The sequence below is a fragment of the Puma concolor genome, chromosome A1 (genome assembly GCF_028749965.1).
Source record: "Puma concolor isolate L17-30 chromosome A1, mPumCon1.1.hap2, whole genome shotgun sequence".
Taxonomy (NCBI): Eukaryota; Metazoa; Chordata; class Mammalia; order Carnivora; family Felidae; genus Puma; species Puma concolor.
Window position 1 is genome coordinate 221,979,435 of NC_141667.1, and position 15,529 is coordinate 221,994,963.

At 46.4% G+C, this 15,529-nt stretch overlaps 1 protein-coding gene across 1 annotated transcript in view; it reads left to right on the forward strand.

The window, feature by feature from the left end:
- Window positions 1-246: 246 nt before the first annotated feature.
- The window catches only part of FAM124A (family with sequence similarity 124 member A), a 100,973-nt gene continuing 85,690 nt past the window's right edge, over window positions 247-15,529 (forward strand). The window contains exons 1-2 of the mRNA XM_086712667.1: window positions 247-489; window positions 9,994-10,025. Coding sequence (XP_086568793.1) covers window positions 425-489; window positions 9,994-10,025 — 97 coding nt within the window. The 5' untranslated portion in view covers window positions 247-424. The remainder of the gene's footprint in view (window positions 490-9,993; window positions 10,026-15,529) is intronic.

The window sequence follows — 15,529 nt, forward strand, 5'->3', positions numbered from 1 at the left end:
CTCTCGCGCGCGCGCCCACCCCCTCGCTCGCCGGCACGCGCGCGCGCACACGCGCACACGCCCCGTGCACCCACCCTCTTGCGCGCGCACGTGCCCTCGCTCACCCGCACACACGCGGGCGCACCCCCGCGCGCACACGCACACGCTCACACGGCCGAGCGGCGAGGGGCGGGGCCGGGCGGGGAGCGGCAGCCAGTGCGCGGCCGGGCGCCGCCAGGAGAGGGCGCGGCGCGGCGCTGCGGAGCGCGGCTGGCGCCCGAGTTGTTTCCGGGCGCCCGGAGCCGCGAGACGCTCGCAGTGAGCCCAGCCAGCTCGGGCCGGGCTGGGCTAGGCGGGGCCGGGCGGGGCCGGGCGGGGCGGCCCACAGGGAGCTCGCCCCGGGTCACGCCGGCGCCCGCCAGCCGAGCGCGGCGGGGAGCGCGCCATGGACCCCAAAACGGGCGGTGGCGAGGAGGATGACTGCGTGGACTCGGGCGCCGAGACCGGAGGGTGAGCCGCGCCGGGCCGGGCCGTGGGCGGGGGACGCTCTCCGAGTTGCGCTGCGGCTGCTCCCTGCCCGGGACCTTCCCGGACCCCGCGGCAGAACCGGAGCCGCTGGGGCCGGACGGGGCCGCGCGGGCTGCCCCTCCTGCCGGACCCCCGGTGGAAGGCAGACGGGCTGTGGCGGGCCGGCTTCCTCCTGGGCGGTCCCCGAGGGCAGCGCAGCGTGGTCCGTAGCTGCCCCCGGGCAGGGCGGGCCCCACCCCCCGGGGGAGGAAAGTGGAAGGACTCAAGGTTCAGAGTAACCCCCCCCACCCCCCGCACACCACCACATCCCGCTCGTCCTTGCCCCCCGTTATCGCGGAGATGATGTCGAGTACCCGGCAAATGCGGTGCCCCCCTGAGATCATCGTTAGGAGATGCTCTTGCACTTGTCTCCACCTTCTGCGAGGACTTTATTCTAGCCCCGCAGCTCTCTGGAGTCCGGGCTGGGGGCTGGGGACGGGAAGAGGATAGGACACCCGGCACCTAAAATTCTTTCAGAATCCTGTAAGAGGGTGACATTTTTCATTCCCGGCTTTATTGTGCTTGCTGAGACCCGCTGCTCGACTCCTATTTCTCCGCCGAACTTCTCTCTGCGCACCTGTCCCAGCCTTGGGTACAGGTGGGATGAAAATGGTGCTATGATCCAGCCCTGCTTAAAGAAACAGCTCCATCGGACTCAAACATGTAGCCCAGACCTTTATCTCTGGGGACTAATTAGCCTTCTCCCAACGACACGGTTTTCCTGAGTGGGACAAAAGACCGAGTATCTTTAAGGAGATGAATGTCATTGTAAATGCTTCCACCCAGCTCCTATCGCCAGAGGATTTCCCTGTGCAGAGTCAGCAAACATCCAGGATGCGAATTCTGACCCAGGAGGAAAGGATGTCCTTTCCTCTCTGGAGTAACCCTGGGGGTGGGCTGGAGCTGCCCAGATTACAGAAAGCCTCATTCCTGGAAAGTTGAGGACATTTAGACTATAATCTCGGGGCTTGGCAGCCCTGTGAGGACAGGAAGAGAGTCCAGTCCCAGAATGGGCACAAGGGGTTAGGCTTCCTAGGCAGTCACTCCTGCGGACCCAGCCCCAGCCTTACCCTGCAGGCTCCACCCATTCCTAGCCCAAATCTGGGACCTTACACCCTACAGCAATGGGCTTTCCCTGTCATCCCAACTTGCAATCATTTATGGCTCACTGTGGAGCCCAGTTACATTCTGGTGAAGTAACCTGATTCCAAACACTGCACCCCCTTGTTTTTCCCCCCCACACGTAGTGTATACGGCATTTATCAACTTTAATTGAAGATCCTTGGCTTTTTTTTTTTTTTTTCCTTCTGCCCCTAGTTAGCTAGGCCATGAATAGAAGAAGAAAACAAAGCAAAACAAACTAGCTCGTTTTCAGCTGGGTTAAATAAGGCACTAACAGGTTCATCCATTTTCAGTTTGCAGAGCTCACCTAAGACAGGTATTTTCCCCAAAGATTCTGTCCCTGAGAAGTGGAGGGGAGGCCCTGACCCAGGAGTGACAACTCCCTGGGATCCCCGCGAACAACATGACAGCTGCCAGGGTTCCTGGGAGGGGCTTGCTGAACATACGGACACCAGAACTTTTGTTCACTGCTTCTGTCACTGAAGTGTGTAGTTGTTAACAGGATAGAATTGTTTACTTATGGCCTTAGTAGCATCCTTAAGCTAAAGATCAGAGTAAAATGGCATGCACTGAAATAAAAGAGTTTTGATGTAGAGTTAATAATCTTGCATTGGCCACATAGTCCTATATTTCCTGAAATTTGGTTTGGTTACGAAAAAGCCGCTCGCAGTTTCCTGGCTTTTGCAGAGTTTGCCCCCTCTAGCCCTCTCTCGCTTTCCTAAAGCTACCTGTCGAGACTACCAAGCATGTAGAAAGCACTTAATACGTGTTTGCTATCATGACTATTTTTAAAATACAAACCTGATTCTCTCCCTCTCCCTTCCAAACTTTTAGCAGCTCTGGCATCTATAACAAAGAGCTTGGACTGGCCTATGAGTCCCCCTGGGGTTACGGGGTCCTCCTCTGTCTCTCTGGCCTTATTTTTTGGCAGGACCGCCCTCGTACCCAGCATCAAGCCACATGAGCAAGGTGTTTCTGATTCCTTGCCTTTGTCGGGCCGCCCTTTTCGCCAGCTATGCCCTTCTCCACCTGGCATGCCTGTCCACCGGGTGAAACTCTACCTTCATTCCAGACTCAGCTCAAGTGACACAGATGCTCGGGCAGGGATCGTTAATTTGAGGTCCATGAATTGTTTGAAATTTTATGCAAAATGATGTTCTTTGTGGCTTTTTGTGAGAAGAGACTGGTTTTTCATCAGATGCTCGAAGTAGCCTGTGATCCCCTCCAAAGGAAGTTGGGTAGCGTAGGAGAAGTTTCATTTTCAACGTGTTGTGTCTGAGGTATCGGGAGACGTCTGAAAGGTGATGAGCCAGCCGTTGAGTGTGTCTGTCTTAGAGAGGAGGTCAGCCTAATGACACTGCATCGGGGAACCGTCGGCCTAAAAATGGCAGTTGCAGTCCTGGGAGCAGATTTAAATCAACTAAAGGCAGTAAATAGCAAACCCTTACGAGCATTTACTCCATGCTGGGTACTGCGCTGAGCCTTTTACGTCATCCTTCAACAACGCTGTGAAGCAGGAACTATTTAAGACCAGCCTTGAGAAGTGGGTGAAGGAGGAGGAGCTAATAAAGGGGCCTAAGGAAAAGTGGGCATGGGGAAGAAAAGGAGGAATGTGGTTTCCTAGAGGCCAAGGGGAAGAAGGGAAAGGCGTCAGCTGTGCCACTGAGAAGTGCATTAAGATGCAGGAACGCAAGGTGCTCTTTTTCTCAAACGGAGGTAATGAAGGAAGGGTGGAGTAGAGGAGTGGTGGAGGCGGAAGCCACGTCCTCTCCTCCTGACTCCAGGAGGGAGCAGAACGTGCTGCAGAGGAGGTCGCTAGAGTGCTGTGTCCGAGAAAGGGAGGGGTGAGGAGAGGCCGTAGCAGGAGGAGGGTAGAGGGGGTGCAGGAAGGATTCCCGAAACATAGGCAGTAATCGGTCTCCCATAAATACGTGTTTATAGAAAAGACTCTGTGAAAGGGAAAGAATAGAGATACAGAAAAACCGATGGTTTGTGACGTCCACTTTCTGAAAAGGTGGAGATATGTTGGACTTCAGACCCCTCGGTTAGATGGGCTTTGCATAGAAGGGGAGGCCCGTCTCTTCTTACAACCTGGCGGGGAAGATGGCTTTCCTTTCCAGGCAGGTGCGGCCCCCTCCCTCAGGAAAATGGAGGTTTGAAATAGTTTGGGCACCGCTGAGTGAGAACCCATCTGGGATCACTGGGATCAGTGATTGTGACTGGATGAAGGGACCGCCCCACCTTGCTATTTACTTTCCTGCTCAGCTCCTTAGGGACAGGCAGTAAGGGAGACGGTGAGTGGTTGAGATCATCAAGGTTTGGGCCTATTGCCAGGCCTATTGCCAGGCCAGTGTGAACAAAACATAGGAGCAAGGGATTTGGAGGTATCGACGGAGCTATCAGTCCTTTCGGCAGCATGATCAAAGAGAAGGCTCTAAGAATTTTTGTGCATCCCAACTGCCGGTGGGCACACTGTGCTGCTCACTTTGACATTGACAATCAGGGGTGCCTGCGTGGCTCAGTCAGTTAAGCTTCCAGCGTCGGTTTAGGTCATGATCCCACAGCTCATGAGTTCAGGCTCTGCATCGGGCTCTCTGATCCTCTGTCCCCTTCTCTCTCTCTCTCTGCCCCTCCCCGACTCACAGGCTCTCTCTCACTCAAAAACAAAAATATTTTTAAAAAGTGACAGTCAAAAGAGTCGGGTTACTGGGGTTCAACTCTGTGCCTTTAGTTTTCTCTGCTGTAAAACGGGGATGACAATAAAAGTACCCACCTGACAGGGTGCTTGTGGGAATTAGCCTCTACATTTAAAGCCCCTAGAACAGTGCCTGGTGTAAGTGAACCCTCAGTACGTTATTTCTCATCATGCTATTACTGCTGTTACGAACAACACTCCAAATGACAAACTTACAGTTGTATTTAATAAAAATGTATATTTCCAGGTGCCCTCAAGATCATATGTTCTTTATACTCCTCACAGTGGATGCTCTGATGTTTTTCAATGCCCCAAGAAATTTGATCATCGTTCAGAACATCTGCGAGAGGATAGGACAAATGTTATGATTTTACAGAGGAGGAAATGGAGGTTCAGAGGGTGCACGACTAGTTAGTGGCCTAAAATGGAAGCCTGGGTCTCCAGCATGCTTCCCACCTCGTGCCTCTCAAAGAGCCATCGATCTGCAATTAATTCTCGTTTCCTGCTCAGGCATTGTCTTTTGCTCGAAATGCTATCTCTGCTGTCTGACCCACCTAGTACAGGCCAAGATTAAAGGCAAACTAGTATTCTTCTGTGGCAATTGATGTCATTTTGAAGCTCTCCTTTTCCAAATGCACGTGAAAGCAAGCTTTGTGCTTCTGTGTACTTTTCGTTAGAAAAAAAACTGGCAAGCCAGTTACTATCTTAAGAAACTATCTTAAGAAACAGAATCCCTTAACAGAGGGATAGGCAGTGTTGTTGTAAACCAAAATAAAAGACACAGAGTGAGACGAATGCTTTACAACAGGTGTTTCATTAGTGGTGTCTCCCAGATTTGGCTTCTGAGACACTCTTTCAAATATGACCGTTATCTGATGAATTATGTTTTTAATACTGTATAAACGTTTGTGTACTTATTTTGAGAGAGAGAGAGAGAGAGAGAGAGAGAGAGAGAGAGAGAGAGATGAGCGGGGGAGGGGCAGAGAGAGAGAGAGAGATTGGATTCGAAGCAGGCTCTGCACTGTCAGCACAGAGCCCGACACGGGGCTCAAACTCATGAGCCATGAGATCATGACCTAGGGTGAAGTTGGATGCTTAACCAACTGAGCCACCCAGGCGCCCTGGATTATTTTCATTCAGAAGGTTGATCTGGCACTAATGAACCTCCACTTCCATGTCACCTGTCACTGAGCTTCTGAAAACATAGGGTCATACCATACCCTTTGGGTGACCTCCACCTGACATTTCAGTGTGATTTAAGAGATAGCAAACAATTCACAGGTCTACTGTTTATAAAGCAGGTGAATGGGAAAGGTTAGGGGGAATAAATTTGAAGATGGGACAGGTTTAGAGAACAGTAAAAGGTGAAATCTTGCAGAGAAGACAGGATGATCTATTAGGCACTCTATTATCTTTGTGTTCAAGGTGGAGCTAGTTAGCTCTAAATTACCATGGCATCTAATTCAATGGACTGAGAGCTAACAGATGAGATCCATAATGCAGTGAGCTGTTGTTTTAGAGAAACCTCAAGATCAATATTACTAAAATGCCAAGATCAATTCTTCTGCCAAGATTTTCCTGGAAAAGAGAATTTAAGAAGGTATATGTGGCTGCTGACAGTGATAACCTGTCTTAAGTGCAGGCCCTTTTATATATAACCCCTATATGTAGAATTGTAAGTAAATACAGTGAAGGAACTGCATCTAACTTTCTGGTTATTATTGGCACAGGTACCAAATAAATGTAATATTTGCAAATGTGTCTCCTATATGTGTCACATGTGTGAAGATCTACAATCCTTGCATTATTCTACTTATCTGTGTCATGTGCCCATACATTTTCTTCCTAAAATTCATGGATTCACCTTTCATGCTTTATTCTCGTAGAGTTGAATGTCTTGTGCAGAACCAAGTGGATCAATTCTTAGGATGTGAGACCAATAAACAGGATTCACTACTGTTCCCTCCTACCTTAAAAAAAAGCTGGGGAGGGCACCTGGGTGGCGCAGTCGGTTAAGCGTTCGACTTCAGCCAGGTCACGATCTCGCGGTCCGTGAGTTCGGGCCCCGCGTCAGGCTCTGGGCTGATGGCTCGGAGCCTGGAGCCTGTTTCCGAATTCTGTGTCTCCCTCTCTCTCTGCCCCTCCCCCGTTCATGCTCTGTCTCTCTCTGTCCCAAAAATAAATAAACGATAAAAAAAAAAAAAATGCTGGGGAGGGGCTCCTGGGGGCTCAGTCATTTGAGGTTGAGCGTCTGACTTCAGCTCAGGTCATGATCTCGCGGTCCGTGAGTTCAAGCCCCGCGTCGGGCTCTGTGCTGACAGCTCAGAGCCTGGAGCGTGCTTCAGATTCTGTGTCCTGCTCTCTCTCTGCCCCTCCCCCGCTCATGCTCTGTCTCTCTGTCAAAAATAAATAAACATTAAGAAAAAATTTTTTAAAAACTGGAGATTATCTGCCCCTCCAGAGAACTGTAGTCATTAGCTGAAACTTTTTGAACCTCTTTAAGCACAAAATTGTTTAAGCTTTACAGTTTGTCTTTCACCAGCAATATAATAATTGCAGTAAATAATCTTTTGGAGTTATTTGGAATGTATTTTATGAGCTATAAAAGTGCCCATAGCTTGATTCAGTTCCTGTTTCCCCTCATGATAATTTTTGTAAGGAAAAGAAAGTAAATCTCAAGCTATATTTATGAGTATCTCATCTCTGCTTTCGAAGTGAACAATCAGAAACAATCATATAGCAAACAACAGGCAAATGGTTGAATAAATTATAGTACATCACTTTACAATTATAATTACAGGAACTATAGCAACATGTTGGGACGGTATTTGGTGAAAAGAGCAGTTTAGAATTGTATCTCCATCATTATGGCAACTGTGTACAAATTACATAAACAGGATCAGCGGGTGGAGAGCACTGTGAGTCTCGAGGTGACTTTTCTTCCTGTTTGATTTCCGTTTTGATGGTGGACAGGGATGGAGATTGGGGTGATGGATGAGACTGCAGAGCTGGGCAGAGGCCATCATTCATGGAAAGAGGGGTTTAGGTGGTACACTGTTGAGCTGGGGCTTCATCCAGAGAGTGACAGGATCAGATTTGTGCTTTGCAAAGACTGGCTGCTGTTTGGGGAAGGAACTGGAGCGAGACGAGAGTGACAGTCGGGAGACTGACCAGCTGTCAGGCCTGACCCAGGCGGTGCCTTTAGTCACAAGAACTACATACAGAGAGATGCACGGCCGGGACCTTTGTTACACAAGCACCTAGCCTAAAAATACTGCCGTTATACCTTAAGATTCTCTAAATAGGTGTCGCATGTAAATTCCATTCTACGTTCACATCCATCTGCATGCATTTGTGCCTGTATGCATTTGTGAAACGCATCTGCCTCAGGAGTATTTGGAAAATCCTAGCTGAAAATACACATTTTTAATACATAGTCCAATCACACATTGCCATTGAATGTTTCCTTTGAATTGTCATGAAATTTCTTTAAAGCCTGACCATCCTAAGATGATCACATTGGATTGGGATTGTTTGGTCGTTGCAAAATGCTTGTTGACCATTTGTTGCATTCATATACAATTACATTTCTTGTTTGTTTGTTTTTTTAAGTTTATTTATTTTGATAGCGAGAGACAGGGAGGGAGGAAGAGAGAGAATCCCAAGCAGGCTCTGCTCTGTCAGTGCCAAGCCCGACATGGGGCTCAATCTCACAAACTGGGAGATCAGGACCTGAGCTGAAATCAAGAGTCAGGTGCTTAACTGACTGAGCCATCCAGGCGGCCCTACAGTTAGATTTCTAAGTTTTGTCCTAAAGTTAATTTAGTCCCGCCTGGTTCCAGAAAGAATTTAATGCCCCAACACTGGGGTTAATGATCCTGACTGTCCTCTCTTGCATTTTCCTTAGCCAGCGTGTCACCATGCCCCGGCCAATCCTTCCACCTTTCAGCTCCTGTCTTGCCATCACCCTGCCCTCGTACTTCAAGTCCCTATCATTGCTCACCTCCTGATCTCCTCGCCAATAGTATCAGTTTAGTTTCCTAACCAGGAATGTAAAAAATTGGATTAGATGTAGGCGGATGCAGTTTGCAATACATAAAGGGATTTGCAAATGTTAGTAGTTGCTATTCTCTCCAGCTTTAAAATTCAGTGATTCTGTAACTGCTAAAGCATTTCATTTGAAAAGGGGAAACTACATGCTGTTTTCCTTCCATTTTGTTCCTCTACCAATAAATCAGTGCATCATTTGGCATGAGAGATGTAGGTTATTTCAACGGGTAAGAGGTGTGCTTTTTTGTGATGTTTTTTGAAGCTTTGTATATGCTTTGTTGATGTGGTAACAAAGTCAGTGGAGTGAAAATTGGATAATTTAAGAAAGGCAACATGAGACTAAGTAAATAAAAGGAGGGTGTATGTGGAAAATTAAACATAATTAACTACTTTATTTGCATAACCATATCCCCTAACTACCACTTGCATAATAAATCCCTACGTGCTTGAGAGATTAATTTCCCACTGAGAATGACTTTGGGACACTGGGGGGAGAAAACCAAGAGCTTCTATAGCATATACGTTGCCAGAGAGGGAAGGCTTCCCAGCCACACAAGTAGAGCAGAAACTTCATAGAGATTAAGCAGGCAGATCCTTGGCCACATTCCCATTCTCACAGAGGCTGAGTGCCAGGAGCTGGTCTTTCAGCCTAGAAACTGATGGGTAATTTCACCCTGGCCCTTACCCTGCCTTTTTCCCTTTCCCTATCACAGCCCACATCCTGTTACTCTAATATGCAGCAGGATTTCTTCTCAGCTGGAACTGAAATCAGCCAAGCATCGTTGTGCCTTTGTGTTTCCTGAGGGCCAGCCACACCCTGATTGTGGAAGCCCTCACAAGCCAGGGTCCCTTCACACTGCCGCCAGGTTCCATCATCGCTCTGCTGATGGCAGCCAAGAAACATTTCCCCGTGGTGTGGAGCTAACTTGAAGGGTGCTCATTTGCGGAGGTTTAACCTTCTGGAGAATCACGAATCCCCTTGAGAATCTGTTGAAAACTTTGAGCCTTCTCCCCAGAAAAACAAGCTTCCATTCAAAAATTTGCCAGTGAATTTAGATGGTTCAGGACCCAGCTGGTCTGCCATCTTGGAGATCCAGAGAGCCCACATGAAGGAACCCCGCTTTCTAAAGTGCCTTTAGGGGTGCCTGAGTGGCTCAGTCGGTTGAGTGTCCAACTGCGGCTCCGGTCATGATCTCACAGTTCATGGGTTCTAGCCCCATTTTGTGCTCTCTGCTCTCATCATGGAGCCCGCTTTGGACCCTCTGTCCCCACCCCATCTTTGCCCCTACCCCACTCGCACGCATGCTCTCGCTGTCTCTCACTCACTCTCTGTTTCTGAAAAATAAACATTTAAAAAAATTAAAAAAAAAATGCCTTTAAAATTTTGCCTTCACATTCAGACATAACTTTATTTTACACAAAATCCCTCTGCACTACAATTTTTGATGTGTGCCATATCCTCACATTTAAATAGTTACTTACCACTGTAAGACTGTTTTTTAAAATTCTGGCATGAAGAAATCATTTGGATAAAGAAAAATAATGTCTAATCCTACTAACACCAAGGTTTTGTGTTTCAGGTCTGACTACAGCCACATGTCCTCCACCAGCAGTAAGTATGGTTTAAATGTCCTTCAGCACTGGCCTCTCAGCCCCACCTACGTGTGTAACCCATGCTTTAACAGAAGAATCACCCAAGGTATCCTTGCCAAAGAGCATGATGCAGGATCCTCTGACTCTGAAAGTTGGGGCTTTTCCTGGAGAATTTAATTGTACCTTGATTTCAGAACTAACTAGCTCTAAGAACTAACTAGTTCTTAAATTCTCCAGGAAAAGCCCCAACTTTCAGAGTCAGAGGATCCTGCATCATGCTCTTTGGCAAGGATACCTTGGGTGATTCTTCTGTTAAGGCCACTACTTTCCCTTTGGAAACTGAGTCTAGAGGAACTAGCCTAGGCTCCGTTAGGACGGATGCTTCTAAAACAGCCTCTCTGAATAATCTGAGGTTACTCATTCATTCAACAAACATTTATCAAAAACCTACAGCCCAAAGGCTAACAGCTCAGAGCATGCATGGGGTGGCCTCGGTTCATCTGTTGGGTCAATGTCCTCCCTTGTAGTTTTGTATCTGCAGACAGATGTCATAGGTGATTGTCCTATGTGGTTAAAAAAAAGTGATTGGGGCGCCTGGGTGGCGCAGTCGGTTAAGCGTCCAACTTCAGCCAGGTCACGATCTCGCGCTCCGTGAGTTCGAGCCCCGCGTCAGGCTCTGGGCTGATGGCTCAGAGCCTGGAGCCTGTTTCCGATTCTGTGTCTCCCTCTCTCTCTGCCCCTCCCCCGTTCATGCTCTGTCTCTCTCTGTCCCAAAAATAAATAAACGTTGAAAAAAAAAATTAAAAAAAAAGAAAAAGTGATTGGGAATATGTTTATAAACACACTGTAAGCATAGAAAAATATGCCTGTATTAAATGCTAATTTACAAGTAAATCTACTCATGGGAAATTAGGCCTTATATCTAGGAACAATTTGCAGTGATTAGGATCACTACATAAATGACCAAAGCCATTCAGATTAATTAAACACCTATTTTAAAATAACAAAAAATTGTCTTACAGTAAAAGCCCTGATTATTTGAATCAGTAAATACTGAATTGTTTTTCCTATCTTACTTCCCTGTTAAGCCTCAATTCTAAGTAGTACTCAAATGGAAGGCCACTTAATTGGATTATTCTATTTATTGATGTTCTTGCTTAGTTTTCCTTTACAATAAGAGACTGTGCAGAAAGCTGTATTTCTGGAATTGTAATTTAGTGTCAAATTATATTTAGTTATTAGTATAACTGCAGCGAATAATCTGTGATCATTTCAGTCAACTGGAGACTCAACATTGCCCCTTAGTTATTAAGAACCATTAGTAATAATGAGAATAATGCTCCAGTGATTTGCATTCCCTCCCAGAAGCTTCTGGATTCCTACAAATCAGGGAAGTCTGTCTTGAACTCTCTCTCTCTATGCTGCCATTCTCATTCCACTCAGTTTTGCCCAGAAGCTACATTTCTTTAAGAATGATTTTTATGAAATACTTGCCTAAAGCCTTTGCTCAATTCGTAGCTCTCAAATCAGTCCTCTGGGTCACAACAAAGCACCTCTCTTGTCAGCGAAACCGGTAATTTGGTTTGGGACGCTTTCCTCTCCATTATTTTAATTGCGATCTCTGAGTTGGAATTTCTTTCAGTGCAACTGGGATCAATAGCCATTTATTGCTCTTCCTTTCCTCTTTAAATGTTTGGTGATTCCTGCCTCAGTCTTCAGTGTTGGGACCTCTAGGTAAGTGAGGATGTATATGCATTTCATATTTTAGTTAGGACGTGTATTTGGCTATAAATAATAGAGAAAAAAATAAGGACTCAAGTAGGGGTTTGTTTTCCTCTAACATTAAAAAAAAAAAAAAAAAAAACTCAGGAGACAATGCAGGTCTGATAGGGAAGCTTCTTTTATCGTTTTGCTTGGCTTTTAGCTTCTGTCCTTAGGGTTGCCTCAGAGTTACAAGATGGCTGCCTCTACCACAGGCATCACATCCTTGTTCTGGGCAGGAAGAAGGGGTGAGTGGATACTGCTGGGTCCCTGGCTGTCTTTGCCTAGTGTTTGCCTGGCCTGTCTTTCCTCCCAGCCAGGAGCACAAATCCTGGCCACACCCAGATGTAGGAGAAGGCCCCTTTAGCAGTCAGTGAAAGGTAACAGAGCGGGCCCTTTCTGAAAAGAAAAAAAAAATAAGTCTGAAGCCTTAAATCTGTCCTTTAAAAACATAAGTTTGACAGTGCTCTAATAATAAAAAGTATTTTCCAGGTAGATGTTAAAAACCTCATTTCCCCGAGAACGAGATAATCACATTCAGAGGACTGAGTAGAGAGATGTTTACTGTCCATCCTGAAGGATTCAGTTTCCAGGGTCGCTCCTTGTCACAGCCCCACCTGTGCCAACACCCTCTATGTGACTGGCAGGACCCACAGAGCTGACTGGTCCCAGTTCCCACTTGTCGTCCTGACCCTGCATCTCATCGTCATTCCCCTGCCCTTGGGCAGTCTCTCTGAATGACTCAGTTCTGATTTCTGGTTGGGATCTGAGCCTTGGTTCTAACCATTCACTGTTAGGAAATGGATTTTTCTGTCTTCTAGTGGTTCCTGTTCAACATTCACGCGATGCTCTTTTACCCATTCATTCCTGAGTTCACAGGGGCATAAGAACTTGCGTGGGTTGAGCTAGGGTTAGAGTCCGTTTGTCCACGGTCGGGTTTCATCATTGCTAGAATTGGCCGGAAAGCTTCCTCCAAGGGCACTGGTTGCTATTTAGGTGGCCTCTCTTCCCTCAGAATGCAGGGGCTGTTTCCTCATGCTGCCTGCCCCTGATGGCAGAAGAAGAAAGGTCATCACCAAGAGAAAGTAGTCAAGCAGTGGTATGGGACTTAGGTCTCCTAGATCCTACTTCCGGAATGGAGTCAGGGAGGGCATGTGGCTCACTGGGCATTCTGTTTTCCCTTGACCTCAAGGGTCACAGAATCACATTTCCATTGAATGTGTTTGGTGTCACTTTCAGTTCTCGGGGAAGCGGCTGAGGAGGCTTCTTTAATGGATAGTTTTGTAAATGGGGTAAATGTCAGTTTGGGTAAGTTTTTTTTCTACTTGCAATGGGTCCCTTTGCCTTTTTTAGATTGACAGAGCTGACAAGCTTTTCCTTCGTGCTTTCTACAAAGCGAAATACACTGTTAACACTCAGATCTCAAGAAATCACAATACTTCCTAGGAAAGATGAATTTGATTTATACTCCCAGAATTTTAGGTGGTTTCTCCTGAAACCTGGTTAGAAGATCATCAAGCCAGTATGTACAATTTGCATTCTTAAGTGATTTAAATAAAAAAAAAATTTATAAACAGGATAAAATAAAAACAATAATTATGCTGGGAGAAGAAAATCAACTGTGCCAGGTAATGCTAATGAAATTCCCATCGTGTATGATTGAATATTTTCATTCAAATAAAGATTATAATCAGACTTGGAGAATTATTCTTAGAATACGTTGGGAGCTTAAAAATGGTATCTTTAGGACAATGTGACATTTCTTGAGGATCTCTAGCCCCAGGATAATGCCAGGAGAAGGGGGTCAAAGAATTAACTAGTTCTCTTTATTGGAGACTGTTCTCCAACAGCCTCCTCTGTTTGCCCTCCTAATCTGTGCCTTAAAACTGCTCCTTCTCACAATTCAGGTATAGTCATTAACTCTTTACCGTATAAACTGCCAGTGGCAGCAGAAATGCCTCACAATTTTGTGCCACTTCATACTTTTCAAAATGCAAATGGTAGATGATCCTTTGAAGTGATACCGAGGCCCTTGGCAATGCCCTGAGGAATTCCCCGTGTCTGAAATTATGGAGAAAGGGTCATGAACAGCGTGTTCTGCTGATTTGAGCCCAGGACCGCATACCAAGGGATGCAGGGAAGGGACCCATCATGGGGTGGGCAGGAGTCGCGGAATCTGTTCTTCAACCCACCCAGGCCTCAGATTCCTGCTCTCCTGTTGTTTCCCCAGCTTTCTTTTCCTAGCTCCCTGCTCTGTCCTTCCAGTGACTCAGGCAGCTTCCCGGTTTCCTGCCTGCATTCTCCCTGCTGGTCCAGAGCTCCCACAGGCTGTAAGTCCGGTGGAGTTCTGTCCTCTTAGCTTTCCTGGGTCCGCCATATCTGTGACCTGATGCCGCGGGCCTCTGGACACAATCTCTTCTTGAGGAAAAAGGGTCAAGTGATTCCAGGCATTTTTCAAATAGGAAAGTCAGGCATCTTCAGTTCATCACAAGGCCTTGTGGCTAGTTTAGAGCTTCTACAGGGGCTTGTGGGTCCTGCCTTCATGCTGTCTGCGAGGACATCTTATCCCTTCCCAAGGCTGCCCCGTCTCACAGGCACATCTTTCCACATAAATACCATCTTCTCCCTTTCATGTCTTCATAGTCTCATCATTTCCTTGAAGTTTTAAGGTATTAAAATACCCCACGTTTTAATTTTGTCTTTGGCCACATCTGTGCCTCCCCTCAGCACAGAGGGAAAGGTCAGCCTCATTGCGATTTAATTAGTAAAAGTAAGGAGCCTTGAAGGCAATACACTGAAAGGACATGGGGTGCTCTGTGGAACTTGTTGCTGGTGGGGAAGGTTGAAATAAAAATGATCTGTGGCTCTGTATCCAAGAGCTAACTTCAGACTTGGGATAGTGAAATATTCATTGTTTTCTTTCTGGGTTTGTTAGACAAGTTATTGACAGATGGATGTTTTAAAGAAGCCAGTTGTGCAAATAAGGACAGTCAGTATCTTAGAAAAGGTGATGGCAGCCAATTTAACTTTGATCCATGGGTACATTTCATAGTTTTCATTTTTTTCTTCTGTGTACAATACTTTCTCCATTATGATTTTCAGAATAAATGCTTGCTCCTGTAGGCTCTTATTTCCTAAGATCCGGGAAAAACCCAGATCTATTCATTAATCCTTATGAAGAACAATTTTAGCCATTGCATGTGCATAATATTGTGGCCAGCGTGAAGTTGGCAATGTACACAGTTTTGCAAAGAGACTAAAACATCCACCTGTCCATCCCCAGCTAAACACTCCTATTGCAGTGAAACCATCAGAAGAAAAGGCACAAATTTTCTCTAGATCAGAATGTGGCCTTGTAGGCAAAGTTGGTTATGGATGGTAATATGGTCTGTGGGGCTAATCTGACAAGTGTCTTAAGTAGCTTCATTCAAGACTATCACGACTGTCATCCATTTCCCACATCTTCAGTGTCCTCGGGGCTCATTAGTGATACTAATGATGTTTGATACACTGTCATAAAGCCAACAGGTGACATAAAACAAAGCATGGGAGAAACACTATACTTATTTCCAAGTAGAGGAAAGTCAGGGTTTTGAACTCCTACTTGGTCATTCCATTGAGCCGGGAGCTCTTAATTTTGCAGCATCCAGAAATGAACCCTAAGTAAGAGCGATTTCCATCTTCAGTGTGCATTAAAAGCATGCTTGCATCCAGAACTGCTCTCGAAGGAGATTCAGGGTGACCTGCCACATAGCTGGAATG